The sequence below is a fragment of the Schistosoma mansoni genome (genome assembly GCF_000237925.1).
Source record: "Schistosoma mansoni, WGS project CABG00000000 data, supercontig 0037, strain Puerto Rico, whole genome shotgun sequence".
Taxonomy (NCBI): Eukaryota; Metazoa; Platyhelminthes; class Trematoda; order Strigeidida; family Schistosomatidae; genus Schistosoma; species Schistosoma mansoni.
In genome coordinates this window covers 329,676-356,901 of record NW_017386026.1, presented here as the reverse complement: position 1 = coordinate 356,901, position 27,226 = coordinate 329,676, and the positions used below count along the sequence as shown (strand labels likewise).

Genomic DNA, 27,226 nt, shown 5'->3' with positions numbered 1-27,226 from the left:
TGCGCCTCACAAATCTCATTTGATTTGTGTGAGGGCTGTGATACTGCCCGGGTGCCAAAACCGAAGCAGGTTGTTTTCTTAGGGGGCCACACCCCGAGCCTTTGACCTAAAGGTCTAGTCCACAAGGCAGTGGAGCATCGTGAGGAGATGTAGTCCCATGGTAGCCGGTGACCAACAGTTGGTTCATACGCCATTCGTTCCTTCAGGATACTGGAGCCCATGTGCACCATTGGTTTGGAATCAAGGTTTTCTAACTCCCCTAGGTGGACTTTCCGTGTCCACCAACCCGGTTAAAGCTCCGGACATTCGCTTTTCGTCCTCTCAATTTGGTAAACAACACCCCCGTCACGAGAAGGCAGTGAGTAGGACTTCCCTGACAGAGGCTATATATTCGCTGGCCATGTGAGAGTATTTCGAGAGGGAGAGCGGACTCTCCCCACTCTCGGTCGTACTTCTGAGAGTCTTTTCGAGTTGCAGATAGTGCTTTCAATAATATATTTAGTATAGGAAATTCTCGAAAGACTGTCCTGCCCGAAGGTCGGCGGCGTCACCGTCGTCGTTGGTTGAGCCATTATAACTTAGCAGTTAAAAAATTCCAGTTTCAGCTTGTTGAAGAGAGATTCCATCACAGGAGAGACTTTTCGGTTTGGAGACAAATTTACCCATAAGGTTTATCTAGCACAAAAGCTTTACCTCTCTTATTGCTCTTGTGTATGTTTTCCCTACTTGTTTCAATTTCCTATATGCGATTTTGTTACCAGTTTGTCTGTATTATTCGCGGCTTGGAAAGCGAAGAGCGCGATTCTTGATTACTGTAAGTTGCCTGTAGATTTTCGCGACCGTAAGCGGAACACACTGCTCACTGGCACATAAGATCGTGTGCAGTAAGAAATCCCGATGTACATCCATATCAAATTGGAGGTGAACTCCCCAATCCACCTACTGTTGATTGTCCTGTAAAACTCACACATCCAACCGTTTAAAATTCCAGCACTTGTTGTCGGTAAGATGCCTTAGCTCAGTTTTGCTGATAAAACTGAAGGCTGTGACGGTGTGATTCCTTTTCCCTAGGGGAGCCGAGATTGAGAGGTTGTCAATTAAGACTTCTTCGCATGTAAATACACAGTCTAAGCGCTACGGCGTCTGACTGTTTCTCTAACGAGTTACCGACTTCATATTTTCGAATAATCTCAGGTCTCCAATTAAGTTGAAGAACAGAGCTTCAGTTGAGTTTTAAACTCAAATGAGCATATTTCCGCCAGATTGACTTAAGGAAGATTGAAGTCTCCTAGAACCAGGATGTGAGTGAATCCGAGATGAGTGGAGCGCGATAATCCTTTCAGCATACAATTGTCGTACTCGATGTCAGTCGTGGGCTTCCTGTAAATGACTCCGATTAGACACCTCGAGGTGGTAGACAATCTTACTGAGCACCATACAGATTCGTCGACATTGATAAACTCTTGGTTGTGCACTTGATGTACTTTCAAGCAAGATCGCAGGTATATGGCTGCTCCGCCCTCCATTCCTGTTTTTCTGTCGTTGCGAAACAAAAACATCCTGGGTATTGCTAACTCCTGGCCCGTAAATTGAGATGATATCCATGTTTCGGATATTCCTATCAAATGAGTATTGTTAGCATTACTGAGTCCACGAAGCTTGATGTGAACCGCAAAACAAGAAGCCTTAACAAACTACAAAGCTATTTTCGGGGACGTAATTTCATTTAATTCAAAGCTTGTAAAACTGTAACATTTACATTTGCCCCTAGTCTATTCTACAGATCATGAGCTTTCGTTTGATGCATAATTCACTGCTATAGCATTTTCTGTTCTAAAGCTATTGTCATTTTGACGTAATCTTTTGTACCCTATTTTCTACTATAATCCCCCAGTTTTGGACATAATTGTATTTTTCTGATTATTGTACGTTGTGGTCAGCTTATTCATCTATTTATTCATGTATCTTTTCACCCTAATCTGAATTGGGAATTCGAGTGCTAGATCGGGGTTGGAATAAAGTGATTAGTGTTCCTGTTGTCCTTGTCTTCTCTCTCTATCTCGCGTGCTTGCTAGCCAATCAGAGAAAGAATAGTTTTCGTCTCTCTACCCCCACTTCGAACTCACGCATACTAGCCTCAAGGTTAAGCCAGTCAGCCTATCGGGTCAAGGTCTTAATCTACATTAGACAAGTCGTACTCGGCACTAAAGTAGGTAGAAAGATTCAAGGACGTAACAAAGCTCATTCATTTTATTCGGTTAACTTGTGGTGTTCAGTTATAAGCGGTTTATGCTTGAGATTTGAAGCTCGTGGGCTCCCCCATCCTGTTAATCTGTATGGACGGGTAACCTACCTACGCAGGGTTTTCCGAGTTGATAGCTCCGTTGCTTTCTACGCATTTTTTCTTATTATTGATGATCCACAAATGCAATAGGCAGCCCCTGATTCGCTTTTGTGCTTGATCCTGGTATCATGAAGCCCACCCGGGTGCATAAGAATTCCAGTTGACTTGAAATGCTTCGAGAGGTGCAGCCGCCATATGGGAGGATTGGAAGGTTATCCTAACCAGTTGGTCATAAGCAAGGTATAACTTGGCCTACATCTGCTTCGTTTGAAGTCGTCAAACACAAACCCTGCCTGTCATCTAGATATGGTGGTCAGATTTAACATAGTAATGACCTTGTTGGGTCATGCTGGCTAGATTACTTGTTCCTTTAAGTCATACATCCAAGAAATGTCTATTGGAGAACCATAACTTAAAGTGTGACATTGAAGTCTTACTGTCAACAGTATAAAAGTATGATTCTCTTAAAGCATTTCCCTCAGGCAACTACAATTTTCAGCGATACTACCTCCTCGTAAAGGAGGGTCATAAAAAGCACATTCTAAAAGTAGTAAAACTAACCTCACCCTACAAATTCCCTCTCTAATGAGCAAAACTGGTAACATTAAAAAAATGAACCTGATTTTGAATAATCCGACTGGATTTCAAAAACTCAACGAGGTTCAGGATATAAATGTGAAGACAGAGAAATTACTGACTAATTCGCCTCAAAAAGGCAAGGTGATTGGTTCAATGACCATTCTAGATTTCGCTATAAATATAAACGTACATTATTACATAGACAAACATTACAGTGCAGTTATTCAACCAATAATTGTCCAATCAATAATAAAATCTAAATTACATTAAATAAAATAAGTTGATAAAGGATGTAAGAGGACTACCAAGCGCAACAAATAAACATTATTCCATTCTTTCTGGTGAGATCACGTACAGATTCCTTCAAAAGATAGTATTTGTTCGCGTTATAACAGAGTGTTTCTGATTCTGGGAGAGTCCTTCAATTCACAGTCAAAATGTACAGTCCAAGTCAATGCAAGTGTAGCTGTAAATAAATCCCCAAAATCAATAGCTCATTAAGTGTTCGACATTGGATGCTGACCACGTTGTTTAAGTTGACTTGTTTAGCTGAAGGCTTTCGGTCATGCATCCGTACCAGATCACGTTGCAACACGGCGTGGGACACAGCTCCTAGCCAGTTAATAACGAAGTCTCTCGATATATTGGTAACGAATCAAATATATCTTTTCTGTCTCTTCTCGTCTGACTTCTGATTTCTATTTGACTGGGAACGAACGATTATAGAAGATACTACTGGTTGCTAGTTGTAAAACTAGAATATCCGTTGTATCCTCATTGGTGAGCCTAACGTGATCTGGTACACCAAGCCAATATACTGTGAGTCTGTTCCATTTTGGAATATTATTATTCATTGTTATTCTATATTTGAATTTTATATATTGTGATATACTGTTTTTTCGCGAATTTTTTTTCCCGGATACATTTTAATTAGACATTTTTCGTTCTCTGTATTACTATGACGGAACACTCACCCAAGGTTTTTAAGTTAAAGTCTATTCCCCCTATTTCGATTCAGTTAACGCCATTTTGGCCCGACAATATCGAGTCCTGGTTCTGCTACGCAGAAGCTGATTTTTGCATGCACGGAATCACGGACTCGCGCACACGATTCCTCGCGGTAGTTAAGGCGTTACCGCGCGAGTTTAACAGGTACGTAACACCTAGTATGTTTACTAGTGATGTTCCCGAACCTTACGAAACTCTCAAATGTTCGATTCTAAAACGTGGAGACCTACCCGACCGACAACGGTTAGACCAACTCTTCCATAACATCGACTTGCAACAGGGTTCTGCGACAGACATGTTGCTAAGAATGAGAGAGGTTATCGGCCAACGAACTTTCGATGATGGCCTATTCAGACAACTTTTCTTGTCTAAACTTCCTCATCAGGTGCAGGCAGTGCTTGTTTCATTTCAAGACAACGCCATAGATGAGCTGGCTGCATCTGCCGACCGAATCTTAGAAATCACTAAATCTTCTAAGGCCGAGGTTTTTTCCGTCTAGGAAAAACCCCAATCGACCCCGACTGACATAGCCGAACTATGTCACACGCTTACACGATATCTTAGAGTTCGTAATGACCATAGTCGGTCGAAAACCTCGCGTAGAAGTGTCTCACGTAGGCGATCTGGCTCTCGACCACGAGAAACAGACAATCACGACTGGTGCTGGTATCATAACCAGTACGGTAAATCCTCTAGAAAATGCAGGAAGCCCTGCAATTACCCGAAGTCTAAGGCGACTGACACGAATAAGATTTCGGGAAACTTCCCAGCCGGCACGCGTTAACGGCAACCGTAGCCGGCGAACACAGCCGCCTCTTATATGTCACGGATGTGACTACGAAAGTTCGCTACCTCGTCGACACTGGCGCAGAAGTTAGCGTTCTTCCAGCAAATCCCAACGACAGACTTCGCGAATCTGTTTTAAGTTTACAGGCGGCAAATGGAAAGCCGATCGCTACTTACGGTAAAAGGTACGTCTACCTTAACGTGGGTTTACGCAAACCCATACACTGGATTTTCGGTGTTGCAGATGTCTCTATGCTAATCATTGGTATAGATCTGTTACAATACCATAATCTACTCATCGACACACGCTCACGAAGGTTAATAGATGGAAACACTAAGTTATCCGTTTGCGTAACTCCTTGTTCTGGTTGCAGGTTATCCCCAGTCACGATTAAGCACACCATAGACCCCTTGTATCAATCAGTACTCGACAAATACCCCGGGATATACCAATCGCAATCGAAATTAAGTTGTGTAACCAGCAATGTTACACATCACATCCCGACTACAGGACCACCTGTATTCTCGAAAGCCCGAAGACTCGCCCCCGAAAAACTTAGGTTAGCCAAAAACGAATCCGACCACATGATGGACTTAGGTATAATTCGACCATCGAATAGTCCATGGTCATCCCCATTGCACATAGTCCCTAAAAAGGATAGCAATGATTGGCGGCCAACTGGTGATTATCGGCGTCTGAATGCTGATAACATTCCCGATCGTTACCCATTGCCTCATATTCACGATTTGACAGCTACCTTGAAAGGTACAACTGTCTTTTCAAAAATCGACTTAGTTAAGGCCTAAAACCAAATACCGATGGCACCTGACGACGTTTCTTAAACCGCCATCATCACTCCCTTCAGTCTTTACGAATTCTTGCGAATGCCTTTTGGTTTAAGAAATGCGGCTCAAACCTTCCAAAGGTTTATAGACGACGTCTTCCGAGGTCTCAACTTCGTACATGCGTATGTTGATGACTGTCTAATAGCAAGTCCGGACAGAGAATCACATCTCAAGCATCTGGGCATTGTTTTCGATCGACTCCAAAGGCATGGCATTACTGTAAACATTCAGAAATGCCAAATCGGGACTAACTCCTTAGACTTCTTAGGACACACTATTGATGCCCAAGGCATCCGACCCCTTAGGAGCAAAGTAGCGGCCATTCTAGATTACCCAGGACCGACCACGATCAAGCAGTTACGAACTCTTAACGGACTTGTAAGTTTCTATAGACGGTTCATACCCAAATGCGCATCCCTTATGAAACCGTTAACCGACCAGCTTCGTGGAAATGCAAAATCAATTAGTTTAGACGACACATCCCGTAAAGCATTCTCCACAGTTGAGGAACACATCGCTAAGGCAACCCTGCTTGCGCATCAGGACACTCAAGCGCCCATTAGTATCGCAGTAGACGCATCCGACTCAGCAATCGGAGGAGTCTTACAACAATGGGTTAACAACTCTTGGCAACCTTTAGGATTTTTCTCGAGACGGTTGCTAGACGCGGAATCTAGGTACAGCACGTTCGGTAGGGAACTCCTAGCTATGTATTGTGCTGTACGGCATTTCCAACATTCCATCGAAGGAAGAGAATTCACGCTTTTTACCGATCACAAACCTCTTACCTTCTCTTTAAGTTCATCTTCAGACAAGTACTCACCGCGAGAGTCTCGACAACTCGACTACATTTCGCAGTTTACTTTAGACATACAACACATTTCTGGAGCTAACAATGTAGTCGCAGACGCCTTGTCTCGAATAAGTTCCTTGAACAGTTTCCAAGGAATCGACCTTCTTAAACTCGCTCAGCTTCAAAAAGAAGACATTGATCTTCAGCATGAGTTATCCTCTACAATTCTTAAACTAAGTATTAAGCAGATGGGAACAGGTAAGGAGACCTTACTCTGTGACACATCTACAGGTAGGGATCGTCCAATAGTACCAAAACATTATCGACGCAACGTCTTCAATACGTTGCACAATCTTTCTCATCCAGGTGCTCGTGCAACAGTCAAACTTATAGCCGAACGCCTTTGTTGGCCTGGCATGAATAAAGACGTGAGGGAGTGGGCACGCTCCTGTGTAAGCTGTCAGAAATCTGAGGTCATAAGACACAACAAATGTCCCTTAGGCTCTTTCAAAACCCCTGACGCTCGTTTCGACCACGTCCATCTAGATTTGGTAGGACCCTTACCCGACTCGAACGGATACTCATATCTCCTAACATGCGTAGACCGTTTTACTCGATGGCCAGAAGCAGTACCGATTAAGGACATTACTGCTGAAACCGTGGCCCGCGCTTTCGTCGAACGATGGGTAGCAAATTCCGGCTGCCCTTCAACCATCACTACAGACCGCGGACGCCAGTTCGAATCTGGACTTTTCCGTTGTCTGACCACACTATTAGGAATCACGCGCTTCCGGACGACTGCCTACCACCCACAAGCAAACGGGTTGGTAGAACGTTTTCATCGACAATTAAAAGCTTCATTATCAGCTTCAAACGTTTCACAGTGGACAGACGCTCTTCCACTCGTCTTGCTAGGTATCCGCAATGCAGTGAAAGCTGACATTGGATACACGGCATCTCAACTCGTTTACGGGACGACACTCCGACTCCCAGGAGAATTCGTGGATCCTTCAGCTTCTTCATTGAACATGGATGTAAACTCTTACACGAGTAGGCTTACAAACTCTATGCGTTCAGTTAAACCTGCTCACACTCGACCTCAATCAACTGATGTTTTCGTTCAACCTGACTTACGACATAGTACACACGTCTTCGTTCGTCGAGACTCACATCGACGACCTCTCGAATCAGCATACGAAGGACCCTTCAAAGTTCTTCAACGCGAACCTAAGTACTATGTAGTCGATAAGAACGGTACGAACGATAGCATCAGTATCGATCGACTCAAAGCAGCGTACTTAGAAGGAAACCCTAGCTACGTCGATTTTCCTTCGGTACAAGCAAACGACACAGCTACTACACCTGTAGTACCCCACACGACAACCGACACACAACTCGATACTTCGTCAACGTCGATAGATAAACCTAAAACAACGCGTTCTGGAAGACGAGTAAGATTTCCAGAACATCTTAACGAATATTGCACGTAGGACACAGGTTTTATGTTGAATTACCCTTTCATTGTTTATCATAAAAAATTTCTTTTTTTAATATGCTCATTTTTATTTATATAAAAAAACCAAAAAAAAAACAAAACATTTTTATTTTTTCGAGCGTATTTATATTTTTTTTTACATATAAAAAACCAAAAAAAATTTTTTTTCCGATCGCTTTTACGCTGTTTGTAAGTGTATTAGTTTATTTTTTTCCGCTCACCTTGTGTCCTTACGCAAGTACGAGTGTATTTTCGACATGCACTCACACGTTTTATTTTTCCTATTTTCCAGGACGGCTGGAAAAGAACGACGAAGTTTCGCAAGGAGCCGAAATTTTCATTGTACTATATTTCTTTATTGCTATGTTGTACATTTTGGTCCCATAGTTTAAGGAAAGACGACCAGACGCTGCTAAACGAAGTGTAGCTGTAAATAATTCCCCAAAATCAATAGCTCATTAAGTGTTCGACATTGGATGCTGACCATGTTGTTTAAGTGGACTTGTTTAACTGAAGGCTTTCGGTCATGCATCCGTACCAGATCACGTTGCAACACGGCGTGGGACACAGCTCCTAGCCAGTTAATAACGAAGTCTCTCGATATATTGGTAACGAATCAAATATATCTTTTCTGTCTCTTCTCGTCTGACTTCTGATTTCTATTTGACTGGGAACGAACGATTATAGAAGATACTACTGGTTGCTAGTTGTAAAACTAGAATATCCGTGGTATCCTCACAAGCAACACAATTAAAGGAAGAGCAAATAAATATGGCTGCCGCTAACACTAAGTATAAACTGAAACAACATAAATGCAGTTCAGGAAGAAACATGGACACCCAGTGAAGACGTAAGGGAAATAAAAAATATAACAAAATACACACAATACATCCAGTCTCCTCTAATTCACATCGTTCAACTTTTCACTTGGTTCTCATTCAACTGACTCATATTATCCTGTTTACAAAAAAAAATTCGACATTCAAACATGATTGGGTTAAAGTGGTAGAGATTTTGATATGGTTGTTGAAAAAACACTATATATTTCTTTGATTATTTCCCTGAAGAAGTCCAGACAAGTTAGCCGGACGAAACGTTGAAATTATTTAAATTTCAATCGCTAAGATTAGTTCGAATATAATTTTTTCACATATAATGACTTCTCTATACTCGGCGCCCAATTATTGTCAAACTATTCGTTCTTTGACGAATATTTGTATAAAATACAAATATTGCTGTCTCAAATGGAATCGAGAAGAATAACATTATGTACAACTAAAGGAATCAAATGGAATAAACTACAAGTATATACATGGAGGGATTTTCACACGCAAAACCTTCAACAAGGCGTTGTACCTGGTCATTGGATTGAGGGTTGAATAGATGTATCCAGACATGATTGATTCCGTTCTGCCAACAAAACTCTGAGATAACAGGCGTAGACTGCTTTTCATTGTCACTAACTATTGATTCTAAGACCCCGAAACTACTAAGCAGTGTTTTGTAGTGTCATGCGTGCACTAATCGTCTAGGTGTCCCTGAAACCTTATTCTTCTTCCACAACTCACTTCTTTAAGAGTGTAGTCAGATACCGCCAAACTGTCATCGTGATTGTTGATTTTCGGGTAAGATATCATGATTTTGGGAGTCGTGTTATTCAGCTACACGAAAAGACAATAGACATGAATAGGGTTTCTTCTAAATACGTGGCTTTGATTCGACCGATGGTGATGCAATCGTCGATTGTGTAGTACTTAGATTCACGCCGAAGAGATTGAAAGGCTCCAATGAATGCTGTGACGAGAGGTCGAGGAAATGAGTCCCAACATGAAAGACGTGTGTATAAGATCGTAAGTCAGGTTGAAATACCCATCCTATCACAAGACTCACTAATATATGATGGAGAACACATTTAGACTGAAGATAGAACAATATATTTGATATGAATAGAAGAGATAAGTTAGAGAAGAGTGACGACGCCTACAAGACTGAGTCATGCCATCTGATTTCCTGAATTAAGCTTCTCGTGGTCCTAATAGTCAACCTTCTGTTCGTGTCATTTGTTGAATATAAGTCGTTTTATTTATTATATGCCTCAGCCTACGCCCATCCGATATACTTAAGAAGGGAAGGGGTTCAACGAGACTTCACCCGCAAAATACTTAGGGACGACTCACTCAGTGACTACAGATCCCGATGCCATATCTCAGGACTAGAACCCCTCTGAAAATGTAGGCTTAAGTCTAATTTGATTCTCTATTTCAATCTTCTTAAAACCTTACTTATTCCACATGTAATATAGTTCTCTTCCAAGACTCACATGAATACAACCTTCGAGACAAAGTATCCACAGTCAAAGTTGAGAAATATAGATCAAAAACTCGGAAAAACTTCTTTCTTATCAAGTACTTATTAATATGGAACGGTCTTCCCTCTGGAATACCCTTAGCAGATAAATTACATACGTTTGTAGGATTTATCGATCAAGCCCTCACCTGCGCAGATCTATCACAAACGAACACATCCGCGTCCCACACAGACATCATAGGCTCTCTACATATATAGACTAAATTACCTAATTTCCTTAATTTGTAGTTGTATTAAATACTTTCCCCTTCCTAATTTTTTTAATTGAAGTATACAGGCAACTCACTGGACTTATCAATACTCGGTCGCCAAGAGACGCTCACAAATACCCTAAAAACTCAAAAGAAACGCACAATGGACTGCTTACCACCAGTGGTCTTGCATCCATGGAACCTGTTACCCATCAACCGGTTAGGATAGAATAAAATAACATCAGTACGAATTTAGTGTGAGTTCCTTCTTGTCTATCCTTCATCAGCTTTTTACTTCTCTGTACTTTATGTTGCCTTGCCATTAATATCAATTCACCACTCGTGACCTTATCTGTAATCAATATATTTCTACACTTTTCCTCCTTCTTTTCTAAGAAAATATCCTACATCATACCCTTCCTAATGCCTATACTCTGATTAGCGACCTATACTTCATACTATAGTCCATTAAAGAATTGCATCGAAGCCTTACCCACAGTCCATAATTTGTAACTGTCTGATAAGCTTGTAAAATGGTACTTATAGAAATAGTGTTTTCCAACAGGATGTGAAATACAGAGCATTGTGTGGGGTAAGATATATACCCAAAAAATAAGCTTAAATGAGCCTAACATCACAAAAGGAGAGAGGGTGGTGTAAGATACAAACCTATATTCCAGTAGATTTGGATGTGGCTGAATAACTGGAGAATAGTTTTGTGGACGCGTGACCCAATTGAAATCAGAACAAGGTGTTTTGGGTAACAACGGTTCTAAAATTCATCATATATACAAATGTACAAATTTACCTAAACAAATATTACTACGCAGTTAGTCAACCAACAGTTGATCCCAGAATAATCAATCGAATACACCAAAAGGTAACTGTTATTCTATCCTTTCTGGATAGATCAAGTAAGAAATCCACTTGGTGAGTTTCTTTATGATACAAAGGGTTTCAAATTCTGGGAACGTGCTCCAATTAATAACCAAAATGCACGATCCCAGTCAAAATCAAACAACACAATCAAAGAGCGAACAGTCAATATGGCATCCACCAGAATAATATCAATTAAAACAAATTAGATACAGTTCAAGAAGAAACATAGAAACTCAATGAAAGCGACAGAAAAACTGGGAAAACTATTATAAAATTAAACGTTACAGTCGCAATTGGCATCAAAAAAGTTAACAATATATCCAAATAAAGAAACCATTAAGAAGAAATTGCAAATGTATACATGGAGGAATTTTCACCTTCAAAATAGATCTTACAGATGGAGCCACTGACCAGCAAGCACTGAAGATGAGGTCGATGACTTAAATCCACACATGTTTGTGGGGCAGAACATTTTGTTTGTATCAGGCTCTTTATGGATGAGAATGATCTATGATATTGAGGTTGTTCTCCTACACTCACCACTCAGACTCATGTTTCTAACTTTGATGCTAGATTAGCTATTATACCAAGACAACCTATAACATGCTGACTCGGACTTTAAAATCAAAACTGTGGCAGGCATCAGATGATGACGGAAAAAAGACTATAAAGGATATGGTTGTTAGTTTACCTAACACTTTACTCTCTGGATACATCTTCCATTCCAATAAACAGCCTTCCTTATTCTGACCTCTACTTCCCTTCCTTCATTTGAACCTACTCCACCTTGATAAATAACACAACTCATTGTTCTTTATTACTGTATAGTCTCATCTAGGGCCCTTGATCACATTCCACTCTATCAACATGAGATAGTATGAATTTAATCTAATAATTTACCATACCTCTGTCTGTTCCACTACTAAATGTTAAGCATTGTTTATCGTTCATATCCAAGTGCCTTGCTGCTCCTCAGTTTCTCTTTTTTCAGAATCTTGCTCTGAGGGCAAAGTTGAGGAACTTCCGACATCTAGAACAAACTCAACGTATGCGTTTTCTCAAGTTCACAGTTCGCACCAAGCGCTCTACAAGTCTACTTTATAACAACTAAAAGCTTAAAATGTTGGATTGCATAAATACTTAGCACGACCAAAATCCTAACACAATTTTTCCGAGATTGGATCTGGTGTGTAACGTGGACGCGATGCCCTTTGGATAATATTTTGAACACTACACAGCTTATCTAAATGAATGAGCTGATATTCATTTTCATAGATTATATTTACTAAACAACACTGCTTGGGATGCATACTGCGAGCCATTAAATGTTGTAACTTGTAGATCATGCCTGTAAAAAATAGCGTGTGCCTGCCCTTACAGAAATATACTATATTATATGGTCGAATTCGTTATAAGCCAACCAAAGGTTTTTGGGAGCTAGTCGGCGCATTTTCGAGAATACAGGTGATCCTGTAGTGATGTGATGTGTAACAATGTTAGTTACACATGGCAATTTCGGCTGCGTTTGACATATTTCAGGGTACTTGTCGTGTACTTGTTGGTAGTATGGTCTGTCATGTGCCTTACTGTGACTGGGGATAATGTGAACTTGGAAAAAGAAGTCATACAAACAGATAAATTAGTGTTTCCGTCCACTAGCCTCCCTTTGCGTGTGTAGACGAGTATATTATGAAGTTTTAGATTGGCATAAAAATATCTACACCAACGGAGATGCAATGGGAGGGTTTGCGTAAACCCACGTTAAAATAAACATATCCCCCACCGTATGTGGTGATTGGCTTCCTATTCGCCCTGTCAGTTGAAAACCGGTTAAGGCAAATGGTTGTCAGAATCTGCTGGATGAACACTAACTCCCGTGTCAGTGTCGACGAGGTAGCAAACTTTCGTAATCATATCAGTGACGTATGACAGACTGTCTTGTTCGCCGGCCACGATTGCCGTTGACATGTGCCGGCTGGGAAGTTTCCCGAACTGCTTTTCTTGTCAGTCCGTTTGGAGTTCAGAAAATTGCAGGGTTTTCTGCAATTTTCACAAGATTTTCCATATTGGTTATGATAACATAACTAATGAGGATTATCTGTCTCTTGTGATCTAGAGACCAGACTGGTAGTGAATATGTCTTTATTCAACTCGTGGGACAGTCACAGTGGTGCCGGAGGTTTCGTATTCAAACACACAAAGCTCCTCAACATTCAGTAAAAGATAATAGGAAATATAATGCCTATATGAAATGAGGAAGTGAACGAATACTTGAGCTCTACTGTTATGACACATACTTAGCTGTTTGAGGGCAACTCTTAACAAATGAACCTAGGTTGTTACACATTCTGGGTGCGACGTATTTTTTGAACACGCGCGGTAGTGCCTTTAAATTAGTCTTCTGTCAACGAACGTAACTAGGACTATTCACACCCTCTGTTGTCGACAACTACTAGAGCACCATATTCATTGGCTAAAAGTCTCACTAAATTTAGACACTGATATCGAATGTTAAACAATGAAGACGATTCACTTAACATCTCTGATAATCGTGTTACTGTCTCCTCGAAACTGAGCTTCTGAGGTCACTTCGGCGATATATGGTCAGTGGGGTGAGCATGTTCAATACTTCCCAACTTACATATCAACAACTGAGCCATCCACATGTTATCTCTTTTTCAGAATCCCATTCTGAATGTAGCTTCCTAACGTTTGAATCATGTGAGTAGTGTATTTTCACTTTCGATGTCATAGTTGACTTCTGGAATGATGCTGGCAACTCCATTGCAAGAATTAGTCGAGAGAGATTACGAACTCGTGCAATGGTTGTTGCGTCGGTTCCTGGTGTCTGCATTTACACACCAAGTTGTGTTTTCTGTTGTTGTAGCGTTCGTTCGAGGTGTTCATCTAATACCGGCATACTAAATAAATGCGTTTTCCTTTTTCCTCGTTGCTATGGTTATGGTATCTCTCGTTATAACCCAGCTAGCGTTGTTGCTTAGTATTTTAGATACTAATTCACTAAAAAGGTTCCCAAGTCAGAATGCGGCTGAACAGGAACGAAATTATATTCAAAATAATAAGGGTAAATGGAAGTAGGAATTACAACCAACGTGCCCTAACACTATTCTGAACAGAACATGCTTTAATGAGATTTATGCCCCCCGTAGTTATCCACAAGATTTTCCGAAGAAACACTTGGGCGTAATGGACAGGAAAGTAGTGACATCAATCGGTAGTAAGAAATCTCTTCCTGAAGCTACAATTCAATGGAGATACAGCTCACGTACTACCATATAGAATGAATAGAGTTATGAAGCAAGCGCTTGATACAGCAATTTTCTATCGTTTCCCAGCCGACTCATGGTTGTTCCCCAAATAGACTATAGTTGCCTGGTTTTGCCACATTCATGTGTATCTACGAATCCAGCTGCTCCTACGGAGACTGCTATATTAGGCGCATAATCAAACAGCTGAGCCAACGAGTTAGTGAACACCTTCTATCGTGCTTAGAAAAGGGTATCGTCAAAATAATACGCTGCTCCGTTCTACCACACTTGATCAACAGCAGTCATGCTGTAGATAGAAATAGATCACTTAAAGTGATTTATTGGATTCCTATTAGGTTTCCTTATGAGGTTCGATCTAGTCTCTCACACAAAACAGAAGACGTGAGAACCCGAGTTAACGATCAAAATCTTTGTATTCATTAGAAATTTGTAACACCTTTATCTCTTGCTTGGCAGAATTAGCCAGAAAAAGAGATTTGATTCATTGTTATCTTCCATAACATTTGTCCGTTTTTTTCAACCCCCTTTTTTACAGGTATACGCTTCATTGTCCAGTTATCTGAACACTTTATCAAGTAACTGTTAGTGGGACATAGATTGCATCAAAGCATGTTCCATACACAATCGCGTTGGTGCAGGCTGATTGGCTAATTCTTATTCAATCAGCGCTAGTCGATGTTTGGAGAAGACTCTAGAATCTTCTCATGTAGAAACTATAAATATACTAACGTCTTCCTTATGGTGTTTCTTACTTCCATCTACCCTCTGTATTCGGATACGACAATGAGTTAATTGAACATGTTTATCTTCATTTAACCTGCAGTAGTGTCAATGTTATTACTAGGTTTATAGTTCAGAAGCCGATTAAAACTTGTAACAAACTAACGACTGCCTGTTGGTTATGCAGTGATTGGTATTATGTACGATTCTATCCATTTAAGAGGCATAAATGTCAAGGGTGCAACAGACGTGAACAGAAAGAAGGCCATTGTCCACTGAATCGTACGTCCCAGCCCAAGAAGAAGTATAAATGTCCTCGACATGTGGTGAAATCAGTCAAGTCTAAACCTCTTTCTCTGGTAGCCGCCTTTCAAACACACTATAACATTCGGAGAAAGTATGTTACTATTCAGATAAACGACATATCAGCTCGTCTTCAGACATCACCCTGATATCCAGAAAAACGTATAACTTGCAGGGAAAGCCGCCAATGAAGCCGTCGAAGGAAACCGCTAAAAACTCATCAGGAGGTGTACTAAAACTTACTGGCGAATTACTTCGTGAATTTTCCTACAATGGAACTAACTGTAAAGGTACATGCTATCTGACTGAACGGCCAAACCTTGATCTCCTTGGTTTATATATTTTAGAAAAACTTGGAATAACGGATATACCCATTAACAGTGTCTGTAATGTGCCACCCCGATACTTGCAAAAATACCTGGCGCAAGGTTGCCGTGGCAGTGTATGCACTTGGACTTTGTTGGTCCACTTCAGGGACGAAATTACCTTCTGGTAGTCGATGCAGACAGCAGGTAGCCAAAATTTTATAGTTAGCGACAAAGGAACACAGTTTACGTCCGCTGTCTTCGCAGAATTTTGCTGGCAAAATGGGATCACTTTGGTGTTTGAATGAACCAATGATTCTTTTGTATTGATGACTGTTTGGTTTTGAATTCCAAATACAGTACATCCGTTCGTGCTCATCTAATACTTCTTGATTAAATTGCGTTGTTTCTGGGATTACTAGTTTATACTATAATTCAAATACTTCAGAACATCACTTTATTTTATTTAATTATTTAAACACATAAATATTGGTACAAAAAAGCACCAGATAAATATGCGCCTCACAAATTTCATTCGGTTTGTGTGAGGGCTGTGATACTGCCCAGGTGCCCAGACTAAAGCAGGTGGTTTTCTTAGGGGGCCACACCCGGAGCCTTTGACCTAAAGGTCTAGTCCACAAGGCAGTGGAGCATCGTAAGGAGACGCAGTCCCATGGTAGCCGGTGACCAACAGTTGGTTCATACGCCATTCGTTCCTTCAGGATACTGGAGCCCATGTGCACCATTGGTTTGGAATCAAGGTTTTCTAACTCCCCTAGGTGGACTTTCCGTGTCCACCAACCCGGTTAAAGCTCCGGACATTCGCTTTTCGTCCTCTCAATTTGGTAAACAACACCCCCGTCACGAGAAGGCAGTGAGTAGGACTTCCCTGGCAGAGGCTATATATTCGCGTGGCCATATGAGAGCATTTTGAGAGGGAGAGCAGACTCTCCCCGCTCTCGGCCGTACCAGGGCATTTGGGGGCTCAGAACATCACAATCACTCATGATTGAACATTTTCATTCCATCCTCAATCTAATGGTCAAGTGGAACGCTTTGTTAGTACATTTAAATATGCTCTGAAAAATCTAAAGAGGTGGGTAGCGCCGAAGAGATCTTAGCAAGGTTTCTGCTTATCTATCGCTTTACACCGAACCCTCAGACGATTGACGGGGTCTCTCCAGCAGAAGCTCTGCTTGACAGAAAAATACGAACACATTTCGATGTCACCCGTCCGATGCCAGCTCTTAAGCCTCAAAGAAACGTATCGATGGAGAAGCAGTTCAACCGACATCATGAGACACAAAGACGATTGTACTTGCTATGGACTATCGAGGAAAACATCCTACATGGACAGTTGGTTGGATCGTTCAAAAGGGAATGTGGTTTATGAGGTGTCATTTGACACAGAAGTTCGGGTACGCCATGCTAACCAATTGAGAGCAACTTCGATAGCTAGCAACGAGACTCAACATCGAATACCCCTTAGCTGAACAATACTCTCGGATATTTCGACCGACTCACATCAACTACACTGATGAAAGCTTCATCGGCAACTGCACAGGACTTTCCGAAGTGAACCTAAGCGCTGGTCTGGTGTTCCGTAAACTGCAGCACCTGAAAAAAGACACTTCTCCAGATCCGGATATGGTTCATTCTGCTATACTGAGGGAAGCAGCTTCAGTCCTGGCTACACCGCTTAGCGTGATGTTCTCACACTCGCTAAGTCAAGGCAAACTACCGGAAACTTGGAAGCTGGCTCACATCACACCATTTTCCAAAGGAGGTCGACGCGGCAAACCCTCAAGCTACCGACCGGTGACCCTTCTCCATATACCTTCAAAAATTATGGAGTCCCTGATATGCCACGGTATACACTACTTATTATCCTTAAAGTTCTCACCCCAACAGCATGGTTTCAGGAAGGGTCACCCTTGGGTAACCAACCTGCTGACTGCGGTGGACAGATGGACAGCCATCCTTGATCGCAAGGGGAAGGTTGACATCACTTACCTTGATTTCTCAAAAGCTTTTGATAGGGTCAGACATATATGTCTTATCAATAAGCCTAAACGATTGGTATCAAACCCCCTCTAATTGACTGGCTCACTTCATATCTAAAAAATCGACATCTTAAGGTCAGGGTTAACTTTACTTAGTTGCTCTTCATCGTATATAAACTAAATAATACAACAACCATATGGATAACGCGAGTGTTCGAGGAGAATGGTACTGGGTCGAGTCCGGGAATGAACATTAACTCTGGGATGCAAGTACATCCAGCTCACGAGTACCAAATTGGATGAAACCTGCTTTCTAGACTTCACTGTCAGCCACCAACTATCTCTGCTTATGAAACACAACATTTTCAAAGGTCGAACAGTGCCACAAGATATTTTATGCATAATACTCTTCCTGACAGAGGTAATTTCAGTTACATTTTAATATCTCACTCACTTAGGATCATCATTTTCCTCCCCAATATTTCTTTTACAAACGATCTTATGCAATGATGCTAGGATAATATTCATTTGAAAACTAGTACTTTCTGACATTTGTATTCGATATAATCGTGGAAATTACAGAAGACATAAAAAAAAATATGAGTTCATAAACACTGCTGCTACATAAAGAATACCAGTGTACTACGTATAGTAATTCTGAATATGAACCAACGTGTATTAATATACGTCTGTATCAGGTTTAAATATGACTTCACAGGGAACTATGATACATTTAATTAACCTTATGAAAATATTCCTTGTACTTTTTCAGATCTGGTTTTATCGTTGGACCTTTTGGCTGCCAATCTGCTGGGCAAACTAAAACAAACGGGTAATCGCAGATAAAAAGTAAACAATCAGTGAAGGATAACAGTACTTTATGGAAATGTGGAAGTTTATTTAAAAAATGATATATATATAAGATCGCTAATACGAATACATATGATATAGTAGCTGATTGACGTGAAATTAGGAGTGAATGTAACTTCATTATTGTAACAGACTGAAGCTTTTCAATGGCTGATCTCCAATACTTCGAGACCTTATGGACCACATCCGGTTATTTCCAAACTCCTGAGGTATAGCTGCATAAATGCATCTTAGCACCTGGATTGGTGTACTAGACTACAAAACTTTCAGGTCTTGCGGCCATTCAGCGTTTCATATTTCTAGCGTTAATTAATTCATAATATTGTGCATACGGCGATTAGAAACAGAGACACTTATGAATAGTATTACTGACGAAGCTAGTATCTATTGTTACACCAACAAAGACGTTAAATTGCGACAAAAACACCAGTGAATGACTAGATACTGATTGTACTAATACAAATTAACAATCTGACTGAACTATAGTGAGTTAAACACAAGATAACCACCTTTCTTATTCAGTAGGAGAGTTTTAGATTGATCTGTATTATCGTGCTGTTCATATTCCTTAATACTTTAGTTAGTGAACATATAAAGATTGTTAGGTCAAAACAATTACAAGCCCTAATCGTAACTAAATAATTTCAAAGGAAGATCTTTTTAAGGCTAAACAGAGATGGTTTGAAGATCAGTGGACTGTGAATGCAAACATTTTGAATAATTCTCGAACTACCATTTCCAATTATTTTGAGTTAACGGATTTTGTTGACTGGGTTTAGCTCTATAATAAAATAAAATGAATGTATGTAAACCAAGTAAAGATGATCCCATAAAGTTACCTTCACCATATTTATCTGTATATTGAAAGGCTCTGACCAATCTCAAAACTTCATCAACAGATCTTCCAACAGGAAGATCGTTAATAGTAATCTGGCGGATTATACCATCAGCACTAATGATAAATAAACCGCGAAGGGCAACACCTAACTCTTCGTGAAGGACCCCATAATCGCGTGTAACTTGTTTCTGATAGTCCGCCAAGAGTGGATAGCGTAGACCCCCTAAACCACCTTCCTGATCAAAGAAAGAACAAAATCGCTTTGAAAATCACGGATGAATAGGAATTATGGCAACTTATAAAACCCTAAAGTAGGTGATATTTCTAGATCTCCTTAAAAACACACTGAATAAACAGAGTACTGGGGATATATTACAAACTAAAACTGCTAGTTAGATTGAGCTCATCTGTGTAACACTATTCGGGTTTCATACGCATACAACCCAGTTCTTTTTACACAAAATAGAATTCATGAGTTGATTCGTTCTCCCAAACTGTCTACAGAAAACGAATCGCTGGGATATATTGTCTTAGCTTTGTGATGAATTACTCATATCTTTACATTGTAATCACTGTTTATCATACGCTACATCAATTAACTGGAAAGTTAATACAATCTAGGTATGGAAAGACTGAACTCTGTTCTAGGAACATCGTATCCTTTAAACCTAACAGAATAATCTGTTGTGAAAAGAAATACATAAAAATACTAATGCTTCGGTACAACCAAGAGTGGGGAGGGCTCGCCTAATCTCTTGATATGCCGTCACACGGTAACGCGTACACAGCCTCTGCCAGGGAAGCCCTACTCACTGTCTTTTCGAGGCGAGGGTGTTGGGCACCCGGGCAGTATCATAGCCCTCACACAATCAAAATGAAATGACAATTTTGGGTGTGGCGCATATATACATGGTGCCTCCTTGTTCAAATAAAAACACATAAATAATACGAAGATCTTCCACAATACTTTAAACTGGCTGAATTCTGTTATCAGAACTAATGTAAATCAAAATCCAGTTTGAATTACTCTGTATTAAAATTATTTACGAAAGTACCCTACACTAACTGTTCGTAATTTCATCAATTATGATAAACCTATTAATCAAGAACCAAATAGTCCTACTTTACGTGGAGTATTTATCCAAGCCAGATGACTGAAATGTGAATCAGTTGAAACGCCGACGACTTCAACTCCTTCATTTTTGAACTCATCAATTCGATCAGAAAATGCAGTTAACTCAGTTGGACACACAAAAGTAAAATCCAGAGGATAGAAAAAGAGGACTAAGTATTTGCCAGCAAAATCTCTCAGTTTTATTTCTTTAAATTGGCCATCCACCACCGCTGTTCCGCAGAAGTCGGGAGCTGGACGCTGTACATGAGCTGCATAATGACGACATAAGTTTGAGACAGAAGAACGGTTGTATCGCAGAGCACCTTTAATAAAACCTTGAAGTAACATCTCCGAACGTCACGACGTAATATGTAGTACAGACTAAGCTGAAGACCAAGGGAAAATTGAACTAGGAACATAAGTAAAATCTTCAAGAGTAATCGATATTCATAAAACAGATGTGAGAGAGCTTTACGGGCAGCAATTTTCCATAGCCAGCAGTCTAGTTTCAAAAACACCTACGGGTTGAGAGTTGTAATACAGCATAAGACCATGAAATAAAATTCTGCATCACGTTCGCACAAATAATAAATGCCATTAGTCTTCATTAAGTGGATTTAGTACGAAAATGTAGGGACTAGAATTAAGCATAGATACATGGAGTAATCCAAGCGATCGACCACAAAGCAATCAAATAATACTTCTTGACAGATCAACAAATTAGAAATGAGCTAAGATACTCTTGGAGGGCTAGTATGAAGAGCTTACAGCCCAATCAACGTAATATACACATACATGTCTCCGCATCTATAATTGTTTTTATTTTCATTCTCACACAATTCCGCCCGACTGAAGAATATAAATTTCGTCAATCACTAACGGCTATAAATTCCAGACAAATATTTGTCTGGATTTTATCCCAAGCAACCAATAGAAGGAAAATAAAGGCGAACAAAGGGGGAAAATGCGGACAAAAACACAAATAAAGGGGAAATGCCGAACTTATTCCTTCACGTCAGTTATTTAGAGGGAATGTCGATTTTTCCCCTTGTATCATGTATCTGGTGGAAATCTGCAGACAAGTGTACATAACTTACCGTTTTTGAATATGCCGCTTCATTTACCCACATTTTCATAAACTTTTACAAAATAACGTACTGTTAAATAAAGAAGGAAGACAATCACCGTTAACGCAAGAAAATGTAGGCAGAGGGACTTCGAAGTGCACGTTGGCCACTACAAATAGCTTACGTGATGCAAGTTAGTGGCGTGCTCTCTGTTTTTTTATCGTTATCACTAATTACTTGTTTGTCCTGTAAGATTAATTGAGTTAAGGTCAGTAAAAGAGCTCGTAGACTTAGAGCAACTGTGAACTTATCAAGCCTCCTTGACTGTAATAGATAGACTTACAACAGACGGTGAAATAAAATACGATCGGGTTTCGTGAAAAAAATAACTTATTTTCGTTTAGTCAGTTCGCTTATGAAGTCACGATCAAAGGTAACTGAAGCTAACAGTAATTTATTTTGAGTTGATAGCAGTCAACACGTAAATTAATTGTAATGATACTCCATCAACCGTTACAGCATGTAGTAGCTACAGCAATGAAAGGCTTCTGGATGATAATGGCACATGTAGGAAGTGAATTCGCTGATTTATTTCTTTTGAGATGTAGTGATGTTAATTTGTGCTCTCAGAAGTCCGTAGATCATAAAGAGCATATCAACAATATATTAATGAATTTATTGACAAAAACCTGCCTAATCATCAGAGATGTTGATCAGATTCTGAATGATTTCCGAGGTCTGGTTCCGGACTTACTGAGCATCATCAGATGCGTCCTGAGAACGTTCACAAGTATCCGACCGAAGTTCATCAGTAATCGGGTTTACTATCATCTCGAATTGAAAACCAATCTGCTAATCTATGTTGAACTTTGGTTGTGTATTTCTAACTTTGGTACTTTAGATTTGCATTGCAGACCATCAACGTTGATGATCTATGTCGAAATGACTGGAGGCCTACTCGAGTTAGACGGGAACGGTGTAACGAACAAGCTGACTTCGAAGTCACACCTAGCGATCAGCACCTTACGTGGATCGCCTCATCGACGTATCAAGAGACCATGGATACTCTGAAGACTGTAAAACACAAAGGACGTTATTACAGGAATATATTAGTTAAAGTAGATACAAGCGAGAGTAGAACCACTGCCGCGTTGATTGTCCTTGAACTTAACGGGGATCGATGACCTGTTCGATATTTAGTGACCCAACTGCCGGATGATTTGGCTAGGGTTGAATGACATTTCACTGGCCCTACAGCATATTTGTGTGGATAGACTTTCTACCTCAAGTAGCTCTAGTCAACATTTATGGCCTGTATCAGGATGGATCGTTGCCTCAAGGTTTAGTGACATGTTCATGATAGGGATCTATGGAGGGAATTCTAAGCCGGCAGAATTCAACAAAGTATGTACGTACACCATTTCTGAGTTGAAAGAAATGACTGAAGTGAGTCTGCTAAGTGTTAAGTTCAACAAATACGTAACTATCAAGCTGGTCGCTGAAGTCTGTGATGCAAATGCTCGTTTCGATGTTACATGCAAGCTTAATCACTATGGAAAAGTAGGTCGCGACAGGTGTATTGTAGTTGATAGACTACTTGACGAAGAAATGACTTTTCCAATTGGTGAATGTACGTTACGATCTAATGATAGCTTTCGTCAGCAGATTCATCATATTCACCATTAAGGCCATTCCATTCTTTAAGTGCTTCCAATTAATTATCGGTTTATTCGCTCGTACAGTCAAAATTACGTAGTAGCGTTACAGAACCCGTCAGAATGCATTTGCGGAAATTTCTTAAGGAATATGAATGGCGTTATGGGTCTGAAAACTAAGTTTATAATGTGCATTTGTTGCAGCACCTTCCCAACGATGTTTGTTCACATGAACCTTTAGATAGTTTTTCAACATTCTCACTCGAGTCGTATATGAAACGAATTTGGAAATCATTGCATAGAAGGTATACTGTTGCCAAACAATTAGCTCAGATTTATGCGGAGAAAGTGTCTTTCTATGATAGGCTTCAAGCGAGCATTTTGACTTATGGTACGGAAAACCAAGTTTATTCACTGATTTAGAGGAGAATGGATTAATGAAATTTAGGTTATTCACAGACCCACGCAATTGCTTCGAAGATCACTTCTACTCTGATGACATAGGAGTATCAATGTTCTCGGTAGTTATTCAGGAAGACACATGGGTTTTCGTCAAGGATACTGACTGTGACCCTACAGTATTGTGTCAATGGTTTAGTTATTGTCCCATTGCTACACACTTTTATGAGAATGTATTTTGTTTCATTTGTACTGAAGGTATGGCTACAAACCATTTCCTTGCCTCTTATATAATTACAAGTGCATTTGGAATCAACCAGGCTTTCTTAACATTTAGTCAAAGACCTTCCCATGCAGGTTAGAAAGTGAGCGCATGTTTAAAAAATTGTTTGTTGAAAACGAAGTTGAACATGAAAACTATTCCACTGGTTATTCGTTTTTGTAGCGCCTGTTTGACTATTGACGATCAAAATATTCTTTTGAATCCTGAAATTTAATGAAAACGAGAAATTGCAACGATATCTAACTGTTATTCTTTCTTTAAACATGAAGTTTAACTTACGGTTATGTTCGTTAACACTAAACATTGTCTTATATAGTTAAGACCATGAGTCAGTTGAAGCTAGACCACCATCGAAAACCTGGAAGCACTGGACATTGTACCTACAGGACAGTAGTGAATAGTTATCACTTCAAATAAGTACATACATGTCCCTGTTTTCTTCGATGACGCTTTTGTAGTTTTCCTCTCATGTCGTGAAAATAACCTTGCGTCGCGATGTCGTACAGTTTTGCAAGGTCTATTTCGTCGACAGGTGATGATGGGAACCCGATTAGTTAATACTCCTGAAGTTTTAAAGAAAAACATAACTTACTTCGTATGCAACAGTAAAACCTGCACTTATAGAGTGCTCTTTTGATGAGGTACCAAGTTGTGTTGACCTTAGGGTCACCAATTGAGAAGGCGAAAGGAAATGATGGAAATAGATAGGATGGCGTTGCTCAGCCTCGCAGATGTGGTCAATATGTATAACTCACATTAAACGAACTATTCTATCTCTAGCCTAAATGTTTTCTTCACAAACGCCAAATGTTACATCGAAGATCGTTACGATACAGCGAGTCAGAGTAAACATTGACGTGACATCCACAATTTAAGATTAGGTCTATTATTATGATAGTACGAATAAAGAAGGAGATCATAATTCTGCAGACTCACCTAGTCAGTGTTCGACCACACATCTTCACCAGTTCATGAGTTTGTATGCAATGCTACACCCCCTTTCCAACTGTGAGCTACATTATGCCAAATGCTTCTCGACACATCGATAAACTTCCAAATATATCTTCGAACCTATTCACTTCTGACTCAACTGGGTAGATATACTTCGATCATAAAGATGTTATGTGTAAAAGCATCTCTAAAGTTCTGTGTTTCAGGACGTCTGTTCATTTCGGAGTTCCTTTGAGATTCTTGGTATGTAGTCAATAATTACTTCAGATTTTCGTTCTTTGTCATTTCAAACACAAAATGTTTCTGTCGTGATGTGTGGGCAAGAATGACGATGATTGGTTGTTTAGCTGAGTCAGACACTAGATAGGATGACAGGTGTTATATATGTCATATATATTCCCCTATCCTTATTATGTATTGACTGTTATTGATTGACTGTTCTTTGTGTCCGATTTCGGTGTGGAAATATATTGACGTTATAGTCAGGTTAATCTCGTGTTCTTGATCTGAGTTGTGTTGAAGTCCTGTAGAATAGACACTGGGTGGGAATCTAGTGTAGATACTCGTATAAGGTAAATTAACGTCCCACATACGTGTAAAAAGTGAAAGGACTGTTACAACAAGAAACCCTAGAGTTATAACATGTATCCTACCGTTTATAACAATCGGCGACGGTGGTCAAAACGGATCTACGCTTAAATATTCAGTTAAAGTGAATTTTGTAACAACGAAATGGATGATCTGAAGACTTTGTTGCAACAGCGAAATTCTCTTATCGAATTATTAGTCAAAAATATGTCAATATCCTCAAGAACCAATGTGTTTAATCCCACTATGAATCCTGATTCTATTGCAATTTCTATAACTGAATTTAGATTTGATCCAGAAAGTTGATTACTTTTGAAGCGTGGTTTAAACGCCATGAGGATTTGTTTATTAATGATTTAAAAGAGTAGGAAGAAGGTGTTAGATCTATTTTGAAAGTGAAAATCCCTCCATACATTTGTGATTTCTTCCTTGTAGTTTCTTTATTTGTATATATTGTTAAGTTTTTTGATGCTGATTAAGTCTGTAACGTTTAATTTTCTTGGTTTTCCTATCGTTTTTATTGAGTCTTTATGTTCCTTACTGAACTGTATTTAGTTTGTTTTAATTGTTATTATTCTGACGGCTGCCATATTGACTGCTCTCTCTTTGATTGTGCGGTTCGATTTTGACTGGGATTGTGTTTCCGGTAATTTTCATTTCATGTAAATCTTTTAGTCGAAATAAAGATTCGAACTCCCAGAAAATCCCAAATCAAGTGAAACACAAAACGTCTTATTGGCGATGTGGTAGGTGTCATTCTGCAAACGTTTGCTACTTTAAAAAACAAGTATGCTTTCAATGTGGTAAATATGGTCATGCTCAAGCATGTTATAAAAGTAGGCCGAAAATTGCTGACCGTCAGCATAAGTTCCGTAAAAGAAAGAAGATACAGACTTCAAAAGTAACACCACATAACTCAAATGTTGTTCTGGTCACAAAAAGTGACCAATTGTTATCCAAAAGGAGGTACGTAACCGTCTTTTCTAGTGGCGAACCGGTCAACCTGCAAGTTGATACTGGGCCTGACATAACATTAATTTCTAGAGAGACTTGGATTAGAATTGGTCCACCCCAATATCAACCTACATATTATAATGCTAAGAGTGCGTCAGGAACTAATATTACTTTTCTTGGAGTAATACAGCTACCTCTCACATTAGGTGAAAAGACTATGGCCGGGAAATGCTATGTATCCGGGAATTGTAATACCAATCTATTGGGTGTTGATTGGACAGATAAATTTGGTTTGTGGGGTTTACCGTTGAATATGCTGAAAGTAGAATTCTAGCCGTGGCCAGAAACGAAAACGCCTTGGGTCCGACTACACGCTGATTATGCTGGAACAATAAGTGGACAATATCTTTGGTGATATAAAAGACGGCTATGTTCGCCGGCTACAGTTGCCTTAACGCGTGCCTGCTGGGTAGTTTCCCGAATTGTTTTTCGTACCGGTCGACTTGGAGTTCGCGTAATTGCAGGGTCTTCTGCGATTTCTGGAAAACTATCCATACTGATTATGATACCAGCACCAGTCAGGGTTATCCGTCACTCG

General features: G+C 39.9%; 1 protein-coding gene across 1 annotated transcript; it reads right to left on the bottom strand.

Moving 5' to 3' along the window:
- Window positions 1-18,439: 18,439 nt before the first annotated feature.
- Smp_004470.1 (Peroxiredoxin, Prx3) lies at window positions 18,440-21,845 on the bottom strand. Its single transcript, XM_018790724.1, has 3 exons — window positions 20,741-21,845; window positions 19,619-19,853; window positions 18,440-18,728 (listed from the first exon to the last, which is right to left on the bottom strand). Exons 1-3 carry the CDS (start codon window positions 21,077-21,079, stop codon window positions 18,643-18,645), a joined length of 660 nt encoding a protein of 219 aa, XP_018645966.1. The 5' UTR covers window positions 21,080-21,845; the 3' UTR covers window positions 18,440-18,642.
- Window positions 21,846-27,226: the final 5,381 nt, after the last annotated feature.